At 36.2% G+C, this 15,105-nt stretch overlaps 1 protein-coding gene across 3 annotated transcripts in view; it reads right to left on the reverse strand.

The window, feature by feature from the left end:
- Nucleotides 1-15,105, reverse strand: part of TSPAN12 (tetraspanin 12) — a 61,031-nt gene that overhangs the window by 32,500 nt on the left and 13,426 nt on the right. For all 3 annotated transcript variants that reach the window (XM_012757309.3, XM_076006572.1, XM_012757310.3), the window contains 2 exons: nucleotides 14,081-14,163; nucleotides 12,806-12,941 (listed from right to left, as the gene is read on the reverse strand). In XM_012757309.3, the coding sequence (XP_012612763.1) occupies nucleotides 12,806-12,941; nucleotides 14,081-14,163 (219 nt within the window). The remainder of the gene's footprint in view (nucleotides 1-12,805; nucleotides 12,942-14,080; nucleotides 14,164-15,105) is intronic.

Here is a 15,105-nt window from a genome sequence, read left to right on the forward strand (position 1 = left end):
AGCAGATGTAACACTTGTCCTGATCCCTTCCTCTTGAAACATCACTAAAATAACAATAAAGGGATATTTTAAAAGGCTTAACCCCAGAGAAAAAGAAAAAAGAATAGGAGACAACAGCAAGTATATTTTGGAAAAATGCAAAGCGGATAGAAGAGTAGAAAATTTCTCAATAGTTCCCCAAAAGTTGAACACTAAAAAAACAGTGGGAAAAACTGGGAGTAACCTGGTTCACACCAGAGAGCCCCCAAATACTCAGGCGTTGCAGCTCTGGGTACATCTGGAGGCGGATAAAGATGGGACTAAAAAGAGGAAGACCTGTTGAAAACCATTTAGGAAAAAATTAGACACTCCCCAACTGCGGTCCCTTCCCACATACTACGTAGGAAGCAGGGTGATTGTCCCACCTCTCCCATGAGACAAGTTTGAGGAAGTGGAGACCCTAAAACAGTCTCGGCACTGGGGACAACAGGTATAGTAGAGGATAAAGCGCAGCACTGGACACAGAAGACTGAAGATTAAATTTACACATCTTTCCTACAAAAGTTCAAAACTCAAATCAAACCGGAATAGCACTGGCCTTCTCAAAAGAATATTGGAAGCTAGGGGACACTGGAAGAGTGTCTTCAAAGTTCTGAGGAAAAAACAATTTCCCACCTAATGCTATAGCCATCAAAATTAAGGTGTAAGGGTTTATAAAGGCATTTTCAGGAATATAGGCTTTAAAAACTCTCCTATGTATGCTTTTCCAGGAAACTACTGAAAGATGCACTTCCTAAAATGAGAGAATAAACAGAGGAAGACAATGACTTGGAATCCAGGAAACAGGATTTAAAACAAAAGGGAGGCAAAGGAAATCCCAGAATGGTAGTTAAAGGATATCCCATGATGGCATGACAGCTTCAGCAGGCTTAGACTGGGGCAGGTCTGGAATGCTCTGAGAGTTTTTGTTGTTTTTTTTTTTAAATATCATCAATGAAAGGTCCAATATATTTGTGTATATAAATAGAAACCTTACACTGGGGGGAGTAATTTACAGCTGAATTAAATATAAATACAAAAAAAAAAAAAGCAAACAAACAAGGAAATTTATTAATTCCAAGAAAAACAACATGTCATTCCGGAAAGGAAATGTAAACCCAGCTGTGAACAGCATTTACATAGTTATAATCATGTAAACACTGATCTACCAAAATTATGTTATGTCTGGGTTGATGTGAGATATGAAATAGGGGAAGGGCACAGCAGGGGAGGGTGCCAGTTCTTCAGCTTCTATAAGGAGAAGTCATTGGATATTCCCTAAAACTAAAAACTAAAAGAATGAGAAAAATTACAAAAGTATGTGATTTAGAGACACGGAAGTAAATGCCAAAGGAATCTCCTAAAACAAAGGTGAACCATAGTTGCCTCTTGGGTGTGGAAAATGGCAGGGGTGAAGGACCACTACGCTTCCTAATAAGCCTTTCAGAACTAAATCAGTTTCTAAATTATGTGCTTGGAGCATGCTGACAAAAGTAAGAGCACAATTAAAACAAACAATAGCCCCTCCCACTTGACCCCACCCCACCCACCCCAGGCCTTGACACCAAAGAGAAAAGACTGGATAGCTGAAGGATTTCAAGTATGTTTTACATAGAAAAGGTAATTCTAAAAGGCTGAAAATTATAAGTAGCCCAATTACACTTCAGGGTTATTGGAGTTAAAGGGGGTGAGTGGTGATTGGAAACTTTCTAAATGCTCAGGTACCATTTTTCTTTCCCTAAATGTATCTTCAGTAGTTCGAAATAGGAGTGGTATAACAAAAATATAAAAAGTGTATCCTTAAATGTGATTTATGGACCCTACCCAGACTAGATTCTGCCTGGAAATTAGAGTATCTTCTGATATACTGCTCATTAAATCCATAAATATAGTTTGCCCAAATCAGCATGAGTTGAATCATTTTCTATGATAGTTCAATTCAGTCACAGAATTATGGAGCTTAGAATTCTATGTTATCAGCAATTTCATGCAATGATGGGGGCCTGGATTTAGTTTATTTGCTGAGGAGATATATATGTACATGTGTATAACCAAGTATTATGTGTATATAAAATAAAAGGTAAAAAATCAAGTATATGTATAAATGCATATATGCAAATATGTGCACGTGGATGCATATACACACACTTGAGTGCATGCACAAATCATTTATTGCACCAGAGATTTACATATATGAATATAATCTGCTACTCAAAAAATTTACAAAACCATCATTATCTCCATGTTTTAAAAATGGAAACTGGAGTTGGGCACAATCCATCCATGACTCAGAGGCAATAGAGTACTGTGTTGTTCAGGGCACGGGCTGTAGAGCCAGGCATCCTAGATTTAGAACACAACTCTCCTAATTAGTTGGGCAAATCACTTAACCTTTCTGTGCGTCCGTGTCCTCCTCTGTAAAATAGGGATAACAATAGTGCCAACCTCATAGTATAGCTGGGAGAATTTAGTGAGTCAATACAAGTCAAGTATGTACCAGCCACATGAAATAGTGGCTGGTACATACAGTATATTAGAGATATTGTTGGTAGAAATATCTCAGAATCCACCCTCTACAGAACTGCTTCTGAACACACATGCATGGAAGTACATTGGAAAATACTTTGGAAAGTATTAAATTTTGTAAGCAGTTGAGAAACACAGAAAAAGATACTTTCAATTACTAGGAGAATTGTTAGAGAAAATATATTCTATCAATATAAAACTTAACTCTCATTCCATCCAACTTTGTGCAGAGAGGACTTTGTAATACATACTAACTAAACAAAACAAAAAAACCCTACATATAACTCACCACAAATAGACAGGGCAGTTGTTTTCAAAACTGTTTTTCTATATAAATGCCAACTGGAAAAGAATTTTTACATGAAAGTGAAATTGTAATGTTTTCCTTGAACACTCTTTTATGTTTAGTTTATTTGAGAAAACAAGCTGATAATCAATGAAGTATCACAGAACCCCTTCAGTAAGAATATGTTATACTGAGAGAAAAGTAAAAAGTATAAACACTGTAAAAGTTATTCTAACCTACTACTCTCTTAATTTACAACTAAAAACTCAGATAGTTTTTCCACCAAGTAAACATTCAACATAATGTAAAACTACAGAAGTCAGATTTGCTTATCTTGAAAAATTAATACAACCTGAGATTCATCTCCCCCAGAATAAAAACTTTTAAGATTTACTTTACTGGACATTTTAATATTTTAAAAACATGGTGCCCTTGACTCCTATCTACATGCCACATAGCCAACACTTTTAATAAACAAAAAGTTTGATTAAAGGGCTGCATTCACTAAATGATAAATGATAAACTCCAGTCTCTATCTTGTCAAATACTAAACTCTGCAAGCTTTCAGTGCTAAGTATCTTTATGTCGGTTGTTTATTTTTCCTTTCCTTGTGATTGGAGGTTTAAAAATATTACATTACTTATAGTTAGTAAATAAGGGAATTCCAGTGCCAAATATTTGCACAGGATAATGGAACAGCCGCCCTTCTGTTAAGAATCCTTGGGGACTAAAATGTTAACAGCCCAAGAGTAGTCACTGCTTAAAACACATATACACACATGGCCTCTGTTTTAGCCAATTCTGAAAACGCTGTCACAGCAGACACAGGCTTGGTAATTTCTGAAGGCCAATAATTCACCATGTTCAATACCTCTCTACAGATTTTTAAAAGAAAAAACAACATTAAATGTCTTTTCCTTTAAGAATCATAAGTAGAATGAGGTCAGTCAAATTTAGGAAAAATAAATTAGAACTATAGACCAACTGTTGAAGAAATAGTCTTATAACTACTCACTACCTGCAGACATTCCAGCTTAGGTAAGAAAGTACTGGTATGTTATGGCCTTTTGTTCATGCTTATGGTTTAATAAATATAGAAGATTATTTCTAAAAATGTATCTTAATCTACTCCCCTTTTCAATTTGATTTACAGTGGCAATTGCTGAGCTAATTTCCTTATTAAAGATGTTGGTAAAGTTCAAATTAGTAAGTGTTTGCTTCATGAGCTGTTCAAACTACTAGACAGAGAAGTGTATTATGCCAGGATTTGCAGGTCTAGCTGATGGCTGTGAGTTCCCAGGTTAATGATCTATCTCATGAGAGGTAAAGCATTAAGGGTAAGTCAATAAAACAGCTAAACATGCTAGAAAGGTCACAATGTGTACAGCTTCTGTTGCCTCATATGCTGGGTCAGCTAAAGTGTGCAAGCTCAGCCCTATCTCAGAAGATTTACAGGGTGTTACTGGTCTCTGAAGAGGCTATCTCTACAGATTATTGGGCCATTCCTCAGAATGTGAGACAGGGGTCCTCATTACCAAAATCTGTACATGAAAACACAAATAGGAAGGTGCCTTAGCAATATCCTAAGCAACACAGCCAAAATAATACTAGACTCAATTCTAACCTAGATCGTGACTCTCACTCAGACCTTACTAAATGTGTCCAGATCCTTTCCAAACACAAGAGGGGCATGAATTCATTACAGGAGGAATCCTCATGGCAAGACTTTTTACAAGACAACAAGTTAGGAAACCGGGAATTTAAAAAGATGACGTTTGATTAGGCAGAAGAAAAATTCATACTTTACTATCTGCCAATAACTTTTGAACCTATCTATAACTCTATGTCTGTGAAAGTATTTCCCTCCAAACACATTCTTTTCATTGTTTTACCTTTATTTTCAAATGAGATATGCACTTTAACTTATTTTTGTATATTCTCCAGAATAACCACAAACTCTATTTGTTAAAAAGAGTCTTAAAGAAAATAGTTTCCTTCAAATTTTATAAATTCACATATATAAATATTTATTACAAGTGAACAGGCTTGTTCTTTTCTTTTCTTTTTTTTTTTTTGATAAATATATTCAAGCAAATACACTTTCCTCCTGAGCCAAAAATATTTTTTCCAAAGAAAAAAGTGTGAGAACACTATTCATTTTGAATGCTATAAACTAATTCACAGTCATACTCAATATTCAGAGAAAGAAAGGCATGTATGAATGATAAGATGATAACAATATAACAAATAACAAATAACAAATGATAAGATAAATGATACATTTGTTATAACGAAGTTGAACTTGGAAGACATTATGTTAAATGAAATAAGCCAGGCAGAAAGACAAATACCACGTGATCACACTTAAATGTGAAATGTAAAGAAGTTGAAATCATAGAAGTAGAGAGTAGAATGGCAATTACCAGAGGTTAGAGGAGGGAAGATAGTGAAAAGGGAGATGTTGGTCAAAGAGCATAAAGTTTCACTTAGGAGGAACAAGTTTTAATGATCTATTGCTGTGGTCCCCATCCCCAGGGCCACAGACTGGTACCAGCCCATGGCCTGTTAGGAACCAGGCAGCATAGCCGGAGGTGAACAGCAGGTGCATCTGTATTTACAGCTGCTGCCCATCGCCTGCCATCTCCCCCGACCCCTCAACCCCCTCCCTGCCCCAGGTCCATGGAAAAATGGTCTTCCATGAAACCAGTTCCTGGTACCAAAAAGGCTGGGGACCACTGCTCTATTGCACATGATGACTATAGTGAATAATAACGTACTGCATATTTCAAAAGTGTTAAAACAGTAGATTTTAAATGTTCTCACTACCACAAAAAAGTAGGTGTGGTTACGGATGTGTTAATTATCTTGATTTAATAATCCCACAATGGACATATACATTGTTGAAACATCAAATTGTACCCCATAAATATATACAATTATTATTTGATAATCATAAATACAAATTTAAAAACCATAGCTTTTGAAGAATTCTAGTTAGCAAACCAAAATAAAGTGCATGTATTGGAGAGATATGTTTCTATTATATGAAAAAATGTATAAATACTGAATAATTCCTCATTTCCTAATGTCAAGTAATGCAAACATTACTATCATGTAAATGCTTTATCCATAATTCTACCTCATCAAGGTCTACTGTTTTCATCCAACTTCCTGCAGCTCCCAAAGTCTCAGTTCATACCCTATCCATGGCTTCTGAAGTCTATAGTGTAATCACCAACAGAAACTCCTGTTGTTTCCTGCCCTAAATGTGAATTATCATTTCATCCCAAGCTAGAAACACCCATTGGTTCTCTATATCCCAAGAGATAAAATCAGATTCTCCTAAAAAGACCTTCACAATTGGTCTTCCTTCATGGTCTTCCCACTGAGCACAGACCCTACAGCCATACAGAATTTCTAAGTTTTGCCTGACTTGCCACGTCCCTTCATTCCTCCGTGTTTACACACACTCTTCATGTTGCATTAAATCCCCTTCCTTCCCTTTCTCCACCAGAAAGCCTTATGCATTTTCAATATCCAGCTCAAATAATGACTCTCTCAAATAAATACAGGGAAACAAATTGAATACAGGGAAACAGACAAGTTGGATGAATGCATCATGCTTGTTTAAACACTTCTATCCAAAATAAAACTTGCTGGAAGTCTCCAAGCACTCCTCATTCTGGGTTCCCACAGTAACTTATTTATAAATTTACTATCATATTTTGCTTTGTTATTTTCTTTCTATTCTCCCTTTTCATTGTTGTCTCTCTCAAGTGTCTGTCACAGACTGGGCATGCAATACCTTTTAAGGAGGGGGAAAGGAAGGAAAAGAAGAATGGGAAGTGAGAAAGGGAGAAAGGAAAGGAGAAACTGCTTGATTCTTTGACAGAATCTGAGAGAATGATAACTACAGTAGAATTTTTAGAATTCTTTTTATAATAAGGATATTAAAAGATTACATTTTTAAGGCCGGGCGCTGTGGCTCACGCCTGTAATCCTAGCTCTTGGGAGGCCGAGGCAGGCGGATTGCTCAAGGTCAGGAGTTCAAAAACCAGCCTGAGCAAGAGCGAGACCCCGTCTCTACTATAAATAGAAAGAAATTAATTGGCCAACTGATATATATATAAAAAATTAGCTGGGCATGGTGGCGCATGCCTGTAGTCCCAGCTACTCGGGAGGCTGAGGCAGAAGGATCACTCGAGCCCAGGAGTTTGAGGTTGCTGTGAGCTAGGCTGACGCCACGGCACTCACTCTAGCCTGGACAACAAAGCGAGACTCTGTCTCAAAAAAAAAAAAAAAAAAAAAAGATTACATTTTTAAAAATTAAATGACTACTGAATGCCTTAGAGTAATAAATGAAGCATAGTTAAGTCTTACAGAAATAAGGTCAGTAATTATTATAGTTAAATGTATTGTAACAGTAGTGTGATGTAGTGAAACATGCATGGGCTTTGCACATAGAGTGTATTTGAATGTTAATGACAGCAACTACCATCTGTGTATCTTTGGGCATGCTAGTTACCTTCACTTGTAAAATAAGTCTAACATAGTTGTTATGAGTATTTTCTGAGAAAACAAATGTAAAACACTGGGCAGATGCTGAACATACAGTAAATGATATGATAAATCTTCATTTAGAAATAAAGTTGTTAGGCTATGAACCAAAAAATATAAATGAAATAATAAAGAGATACAACCAAATAGTTTATTTTAACTTAATGACTTATGACTAGCTATATAATTATAAAATTTATAACTGTACAAGAGAAAGCCTTAAACAGATCGTCTGTAGAAAATTAATTACTATTTAAAGGCATTTCTGTTTTGCACTATGATTTTAAACAAAAAATTAAGGAGGGAAAATTTCTCCACAGCCATTAAAAATTTACTTGATTTCCATTAAGGAAATCAGTCAGATCTGATTCAATCACTCTATATTTTAACAAAGTTTTAAAAATGTTTCCACACAATCAACAGCCATATGCAAATTCTCTGGAATAATGAAATTGCAGAAAAAATCTTCCCCTTTAAGCATAATTCAGGCATTTTAAGCATGTGAGGTACATCCAACTTAATTTCTGACCAGTGCTTGACTACTTGTGATTTGCTGGCCATGGAGCATATATTAGCATCACATTCTGACAAATGATGATCTCTTGATGATGACATTCAGCTGTTGTCAACATCGTAAACATGTCTGTTCAATCTGTTTACATTCCCCCTGAGCTGGCATCACTTTCCTAATGCCTGTGTTAATAGCAAGGTAGAACTGCAATAACAAATGAATTTCATTTAGTCTACCGCTAAAGCCTTGGGAAGTACCCATCCAAGGCTTGAAATCAATTTCCATTTAGCTTCAATTTCTCTTTTAAGAGAAGGAATTTCTGCTACTGAAATTACTTTGAAAGTCATGACATATTCCAGTTCCTTTTCCTAGTCATTTTTGGCTTGTTTTCCCATTATAATTAGAATTTAATTATTCTTAATCTCCTCATATAAAGATAAAGGAGTTTCTGTTCTATGACAATTTCACATTTATTAAAAACAAATATAATGAGAGTAGGGCTGCCAGATTCAGCAAATAAAAACACAGGATGCCTATTTAATTTTAACTTCTGATAAATAACAAACAATGTCTTAGTATATGCATTTCCTAAAGATTGCATGGGATATACTCATACTAAAATATTATTCATTGTTTATCTGAAATTCAATTTAATTGGGCTATATTTTATTTGGGAACCCTAAATTAGAGTGTTTTAACAACTTATATCTATAAACCTATAATTCAGAAGAAGGCTGAAATTCATGACCAAGGTTCATCAGAAATATTTTCCAATAGGTGGCCTCTTAGTTTACAGAGGTTTCTTGTTGTCACTGTTTTGGAGGGATGGGGGGATAAGGAGAAGTTGGTTATAAAGATCTATTCTGAGGGAGCCTCTGTCACTTTTTCTTGACCAGTCTGATGAATAATGGCATTTTTACTTTTGTTTGAATAGCACAACAGCCCAGCTGCCAGCTCTTTTTTTAATAATCATTCAAGAGATATGGCAGCTCTCAGAGATACCAATTATCTTTTAAAAAAAAAATAATAGCTTTCTCAAACTAATCTGGTTTACAAGTCTTCAAAGTGAAATAAGACTTCGAATACAGGGAAACAGACAAGTTAGATAAATGCATTCTGCTTGTTTAAATATTTACATACAAAATAAATGTAAGAAACTTCCTAATATATTTTTTTAATTAGGATAAAAAGCTAAAGATCACAAAAGACAAAAAATGTAAAGCAACTGTGAGAATTGCTTTACAAATATTTGTGATAAAGATCTAATATCATGTCACATCCTACATTAATTTACCCCCCAAATGCTATTTCCTCTGAATCCAAATCTAATATCCAGGTTCCTCCATTAAATTCTTACTCTTGTCACTGACTTCCAGGTATCACCCTCAATCTGATGTGCTGGCTACTCCTACTCTCACTTTTCTAATTTTTTTGTCCATTACTCAATTTAAAAAAACATTCATTAAAGCAATGAACAAGGTGAATGGTTCATATTAATAAGATGTTTATAGTCTAGTAGTTTGTGCTGATTATTAAAAAAAAAGGAAATTTATAATAAGGGCAGTACTCACTGGACTCACTGGACTTCAAAGGTTGAAGAGAGTCTATTAGCGTAATCGGCAAAGGCCCTTTGAGAATCGGCTTGGCAATCAGAAACGCTGAGGTCTGAATCCAAGCTCTATTCACTTATTGCTGAGTGACTTTGGGCATATTACTGACCTTTCTGAATCTCACTTAATAATTACCTATCTCAGATGATTGTTGTCAGGTTTAAAATGAACAATCATACATAGAATGTTCTATACAATGCAAGACACATTTGTAAGTACTTAGGAAAAGTCTGTAATTATAGAGTAAAATAGCCAAATTGTTACAAATATGTTGTTGGAACTAGACTGCCATGGTCTGAATACCAGATCCTCCCTTTACTAGCTATGCAGACTTAGGCAAGCCAGCTAACCTCTCTGTGCCTCATTTCTTCATGTATACTAAGTGAATAATAGCACCGATCTCAGCAGAATTGTGGAGAGGATAAAATTAACTAATTTATATAAAACTCTTCATGTAAAACAATTCATGTAAAACTGTATGGCATCTGGCACTGTAAGCACTTGAGAAATGTTAACTATGTTAATTACCATCATCATCATTGCCATTATTATTAATTCAAGAGGTAGCATTTTAGATATGTCTTAATGGGCTGGTAATATTTTAACAGAAGTACTGAGAAGAAATTCCCATCTAAAAAGACATCCAGAATAAAAGCAGGGAAAGACAAAGCAAGAAAAGTTTGTTCAGGGATCAGAAAATACAGTTGGACTAGACAAGGGCTTAATGCAAGTTTGAGGTTCCTATAAACACTTCATTACCCAACAGAGAGTCTCTCAAATTCTTGGATCAGAGGACTAATGTGATCGCAGTTGCATTAGATTAACCTGGAAGCACTGGTGTGGAATAGATTAGAAGGAGACAACCGAGGCAGGAAAGTTAGTTATGGGGCTCTGTACCTTCGAGCAAGAAGTTAGGAAAGGCTGAACTTGGGCTTACTAAATGAAAATAGAAAAGAAGGGATAATTTCCCAAGACTAAAGAATCAGAACTGACAGGACTTGGCAGCTTTTTAGAGGAGTGGGCTTTTGGAAGCCAAAGAAGAAACTGCCTGAGAAGCAGACCACAGCAGATTGGCTGTGAGTGATGGATAAGTGGGGGGTGAGACCACAGATCATTTTATAGCAAGGGAGAAGCTGTGGTGGGTCTATACAGAGTAAGGATCTAGAAACCTGCCAGGAGAAAAGAGGCAGCCCAGTGGCAATGAAGAATGAACTGTTAAAGGCAGTCAAAAGGAAGCAGCAACCAGGATGTAGACAGCAGCCATGGACACACAGAACAGCAATGCACAAAATGCTGCTTCATAAAAAGAGTACATCTAACAAGCAAAGCGGAGATGGACAAAGGCAGTGTCAATCTATGCTCCTCCCACCGACCCCTTGGAACTAAGTGTGGAGCTATTCCTCTCTGACCTCTGAGCACCTGGTGTAAACCCTATTAGAAAGGAGTCTTACCAAAGAGTAGTGGAATTGTCTGTCTATCACACACAAGGGTAGTATATAAGTGCTCAGTAAGTGTTTGAAGAATGAATGAATGGATAAGTTAGTGGCCCTGAGAACCTTAGTCTCCCATACCACTTTTGCATTATAAGGCTCTTTCCATAATCACAAACTAGACTCTCATTCACAAGTCTATGATTTGTCCTACTTCAAGTAAGCAGGACAAATTATGTTTTTTTCCAACTTGTTCTACTAACATTTAAGCAGCCAAGTGGAATGCATGAATGGTTTTCAAAATGTGTTCCCAAAAGCTTTTGTGGTTCCATGAAGTACCTGACCCCATCCAACACACCCCACTGCACAGGGCACATCCAGAATAAAAGTTGGGAGGAGGAGGGAAAGCAGCAGTCATACTTAAATTGGTTATATAAGTCAGACATCATCTTAAGACTGTGGTTTGAAAAAAGAATTCGAAGACTTTTTATTTCAAGTTTAAAATACATTATATATCTTTTGAGGTATAGAAGGTTTGTATAAAGTAAGTCCTTTAGTTTATGTTTAAATTATTGCCCAAATATCATAAATTGCAAAATCAGATTCCAAACTTCCCACCACTCTACTTTTCACCATATACCCCATGCGGAGAGAAGGAAGGCAGTAGGTACATTTCCCCTTCTCTAAGTATGGTTTATTTTCTACAGTACTTTGTGTTTTGCAATCACTGACCTGAAGAGTTATCCTCCAAGAAGCCAAATAATACATTAACACAGGTTGTCCCTGTGAAATCCAAAGCTTTCGTTCAGCCTGACACTAAGATTCTGCTTTAATTGGCTTGGCACAGGAGCCGGGCAAGCACGAGTGCATGGGAGCTGGCTCCTCAGAGCCAATTTGTGCTCATTTGTCCCCAACTCCACATTCAGTGACTTCATGTTGGTAACTGGAAATCAACCATGCTGGGAGAATGTACCCCGTGGAAATCCTCAAATGCTAAACATCAAGGCTTTTGTCTGCCCAGAGATCTAGTTTACCAGCACACCACTCAAAGGTTTTTAAGTTCCCTTCATGAAATTAATGCACAGCCAGGGTTGAGCCCTACTACAAAGAAAGGCATATACTCAGTGAATTAATTTTTCAGACTTACATATCTGCAATTGTGTTAGCAATCTCACTACCGGATGCCACGAGTACACAGTATTTTATATTCTCAGTGTTCTAAAAATCCATATATAAATGGCATTTTAATTGATTCAGATTTTTAATGTTAAAAAAAGAGTTTGCTAATTTTTGAACTAAAAGACTGATCATAGAATTTGAATGATGAAACGAATTTAAGAAGTAATCTAGATCTAACTCTTTTCGAGTTTAAAAACAACAACTAGGATTATAGAAACTGAGACCTGCTTATGTCCACTACGCTATGTAAAGGCAGTGCCAAGATTACAACCTTTCGTCTGCTATCTCACCTCCTGAGTTTCTACATGGTTTTCTATGGAGGGGTTTGTTTTTAAAAAGGAAGAAAGAAAAAAGAAACAGCTCCATTGGGACTTCTCAGCTCTGGTCACAAGGGGCCTTTTAGAGTGGTAATAAGGTCAATGACACTAGAAAGAACTCATACTTTCAAATGAAAATGTCAACATACAGCCAGAGTGAAATAATTCAGTACTGTATATATTTCCATACCTCATTGGTATGAGTACAGCAAACACTTGTATTGAAATCATCTCTCACAGAAAGAAACTTCCCTTCTCACGGGATGTTGTTACTGCTATCACTGTTCCCTAATCTTGCGGACTGATGGAAAAATAATACATTTCCGAATGGTCTTTTTAACTACAATAAAGAGAAGATATAAACACCGTACCCAGGCAAGAAGCAACAGATTTCTTTTCACCGTTCCACAATATCCTAACATTCCCACAATGATAAGGAAACAGCAAACAGCAATCATGACCGGATGAACCACAGGAAAGTAAGTCAAGATGACTGCCTCCTCCACCCTGAAAAAAGAAAAATAAAGTCATATTAGAGATAAAATATGATCAAAATGCACCCAAGACATAGCACAAGAAACAACTGTGATTTATGTTAATAATTCTTTAAATTATAATGCCTTCAAAACTAGGAACCATATTGCTATTTTCAAAATCACTGTGCTATTGTTTTTATGTTTATTTGCTTGCTTTATTTTTGGTTTTGATTTGTTTAGGGTTTTTTTTTTTTTTTTTTTTTTTTTTTTTTTTGGTACAAGTAGTAGCATTCCTACCCCAATTCATTTAAAATATAATATAGGTGACCTCAGTAAAAAGTCAATCTATTATTAGCTCTAAAACCTTAGCCTAAATAAATCACACGGGTGATTTCTTTGCTATTTCCCAGCTGGGAGGAATCTCTTTCCTCTTCTGTGACCTTTGTCTCCCTGTGTAGCACTTTCCTGCTTCCCAACAACTGATCCTCAGAACGTAAATGACTGCTATGCAAAGGGAAATCAATCTACATTTAAAGAAAGAAGGAAGTAGGGCTGATTTTTGCTAGAACACTAAGAAAAATTCATTAACCAGGACCAGTAATAATAATGATAATAAAAATGAACCATTACTAAGCGCCCCTGTGTTAAGGACTTTACAAAAATGTATCTCATTTAATCCTTACCACAATTCAGAGGGCATGTATTACAATCTCCATTCAAAGATGGAGAGTTAAAAGTAATTATCCCTCATGATATTAGAGGATCAATCCTTGAAATTTAAGACGAAAATGGCATTGTGGGGTTTGGTTTTTATTATTAGCCCAGGAATATGAAGGTAAGAAGCTCATGGTGATTTTTTTAGGGCAAAGTATTAAAAACAAGCTGTCCTTTATACACAGATATGATATGGCTGATACACTGTTAGGAGGGAAGGTACCTGGTTATCACCATACCCCAAAATGTCTATATAAACAAATTGCCACCTGATCCCCTCTAGGACCAGTGGCATACCTTAACAAGAATGCTAGAAAATGCAAGTGTCTGCAACAAAAGTTACTATGGCAGCAAACGGTTTTCTAAAAGACTGTGGAAGAGCACTACCACATAAACAGCTAAGGTAAAGTTACTAAAAACCAGCACCTGAGAAAATCTGATGAAAGAATTCCTTACCTTGTTTCTGCAGTTAAAGTCAGAACATTATTTAGGTAGTCCCTCATCCAAGCAGAAACTGCCAACACACTGATGGACATTAACTAGGGACAAACAAAAAACACATACTGGTTACAATGATTTATGCAACATTCACTGAAGGATTGACTTAAAATTCAGATTTTAATTTTTAAAATTAGCCTGACAACCTGACTGATCCAGGTTCAGGATAGAAAATTGCACGAGATGAGGAGGCTGCAGAACAACTAAATTATCAAACATATAAGCTCAGCCTAAAACATGTTGCCATACTTAAGAGCAAGGAAGCAATTAAAAACTACTGGAGCAATAAAACACTGTCAAAAAGTCACAGGTGCTAACTTAGAATGGCTTTGATCGGCTAAAATTCAAACAATTTGAGCATTAAAATAAAGATAATATAACAAATGCAATTGTATGAAATATACCAAATGTGTTAAAAATCTATAAACTCATAATACTTAAACGAAGCTCACTGGCCACCTTTGTAGACTGTTGAACACTCATTATTCAGAAAACTAATAAGAATGCACTATTTATATCTATCCTATGTTTTCTATACAAGTAAAGGGAGAGCCAAAGCTTAATGAAAGTTTTTTTAGAAGAATTTCTGCTGATATGTGCAGAAAGCATGCTGGAGGATCACCATTTAACCACCTCTACTGAATAATGGATCTCCAGGAAAAGATCTTCAGTGGATGCCAAATTTTTCAGGTCAGTGGTTCTCAATCCTGTCTGTACATTAGAATTACCTAAAACTCAAAACATTACAGAGCCCAGGTCTACCTTAGACCAATTCTTGGGAATGGGGCTTGGGCATCAGGAATATGTAGCAGCTCCACAGATGTTTTAACATCCAAGCAGGGTTGAGAACCTCTGCATCACCCAAAAAGCTGATTGGGGACTTTTAGGATGGAGAGAACAGGCTAACGAAAGGACAACCCACTGATCAATCTCAGTATCACAAAAAGACTTAGCCAGACATAATGTGTCCCCAACATGATGCA

This window comes from Microcebus murinus, chromosome 9 (genome assembly GCF_040939455.1).
Source record: "Microcebus murinus isolate Inina chromosome 9, M.murinus_Inina_mat1.0, whole genome shotgun sequence".
Lineage (NCBI taxonomy): Eukaryota > Metazoa > Chordata > Mammalia > Primates > Cheirogaleidae > Microcebus > Microcebus murinus.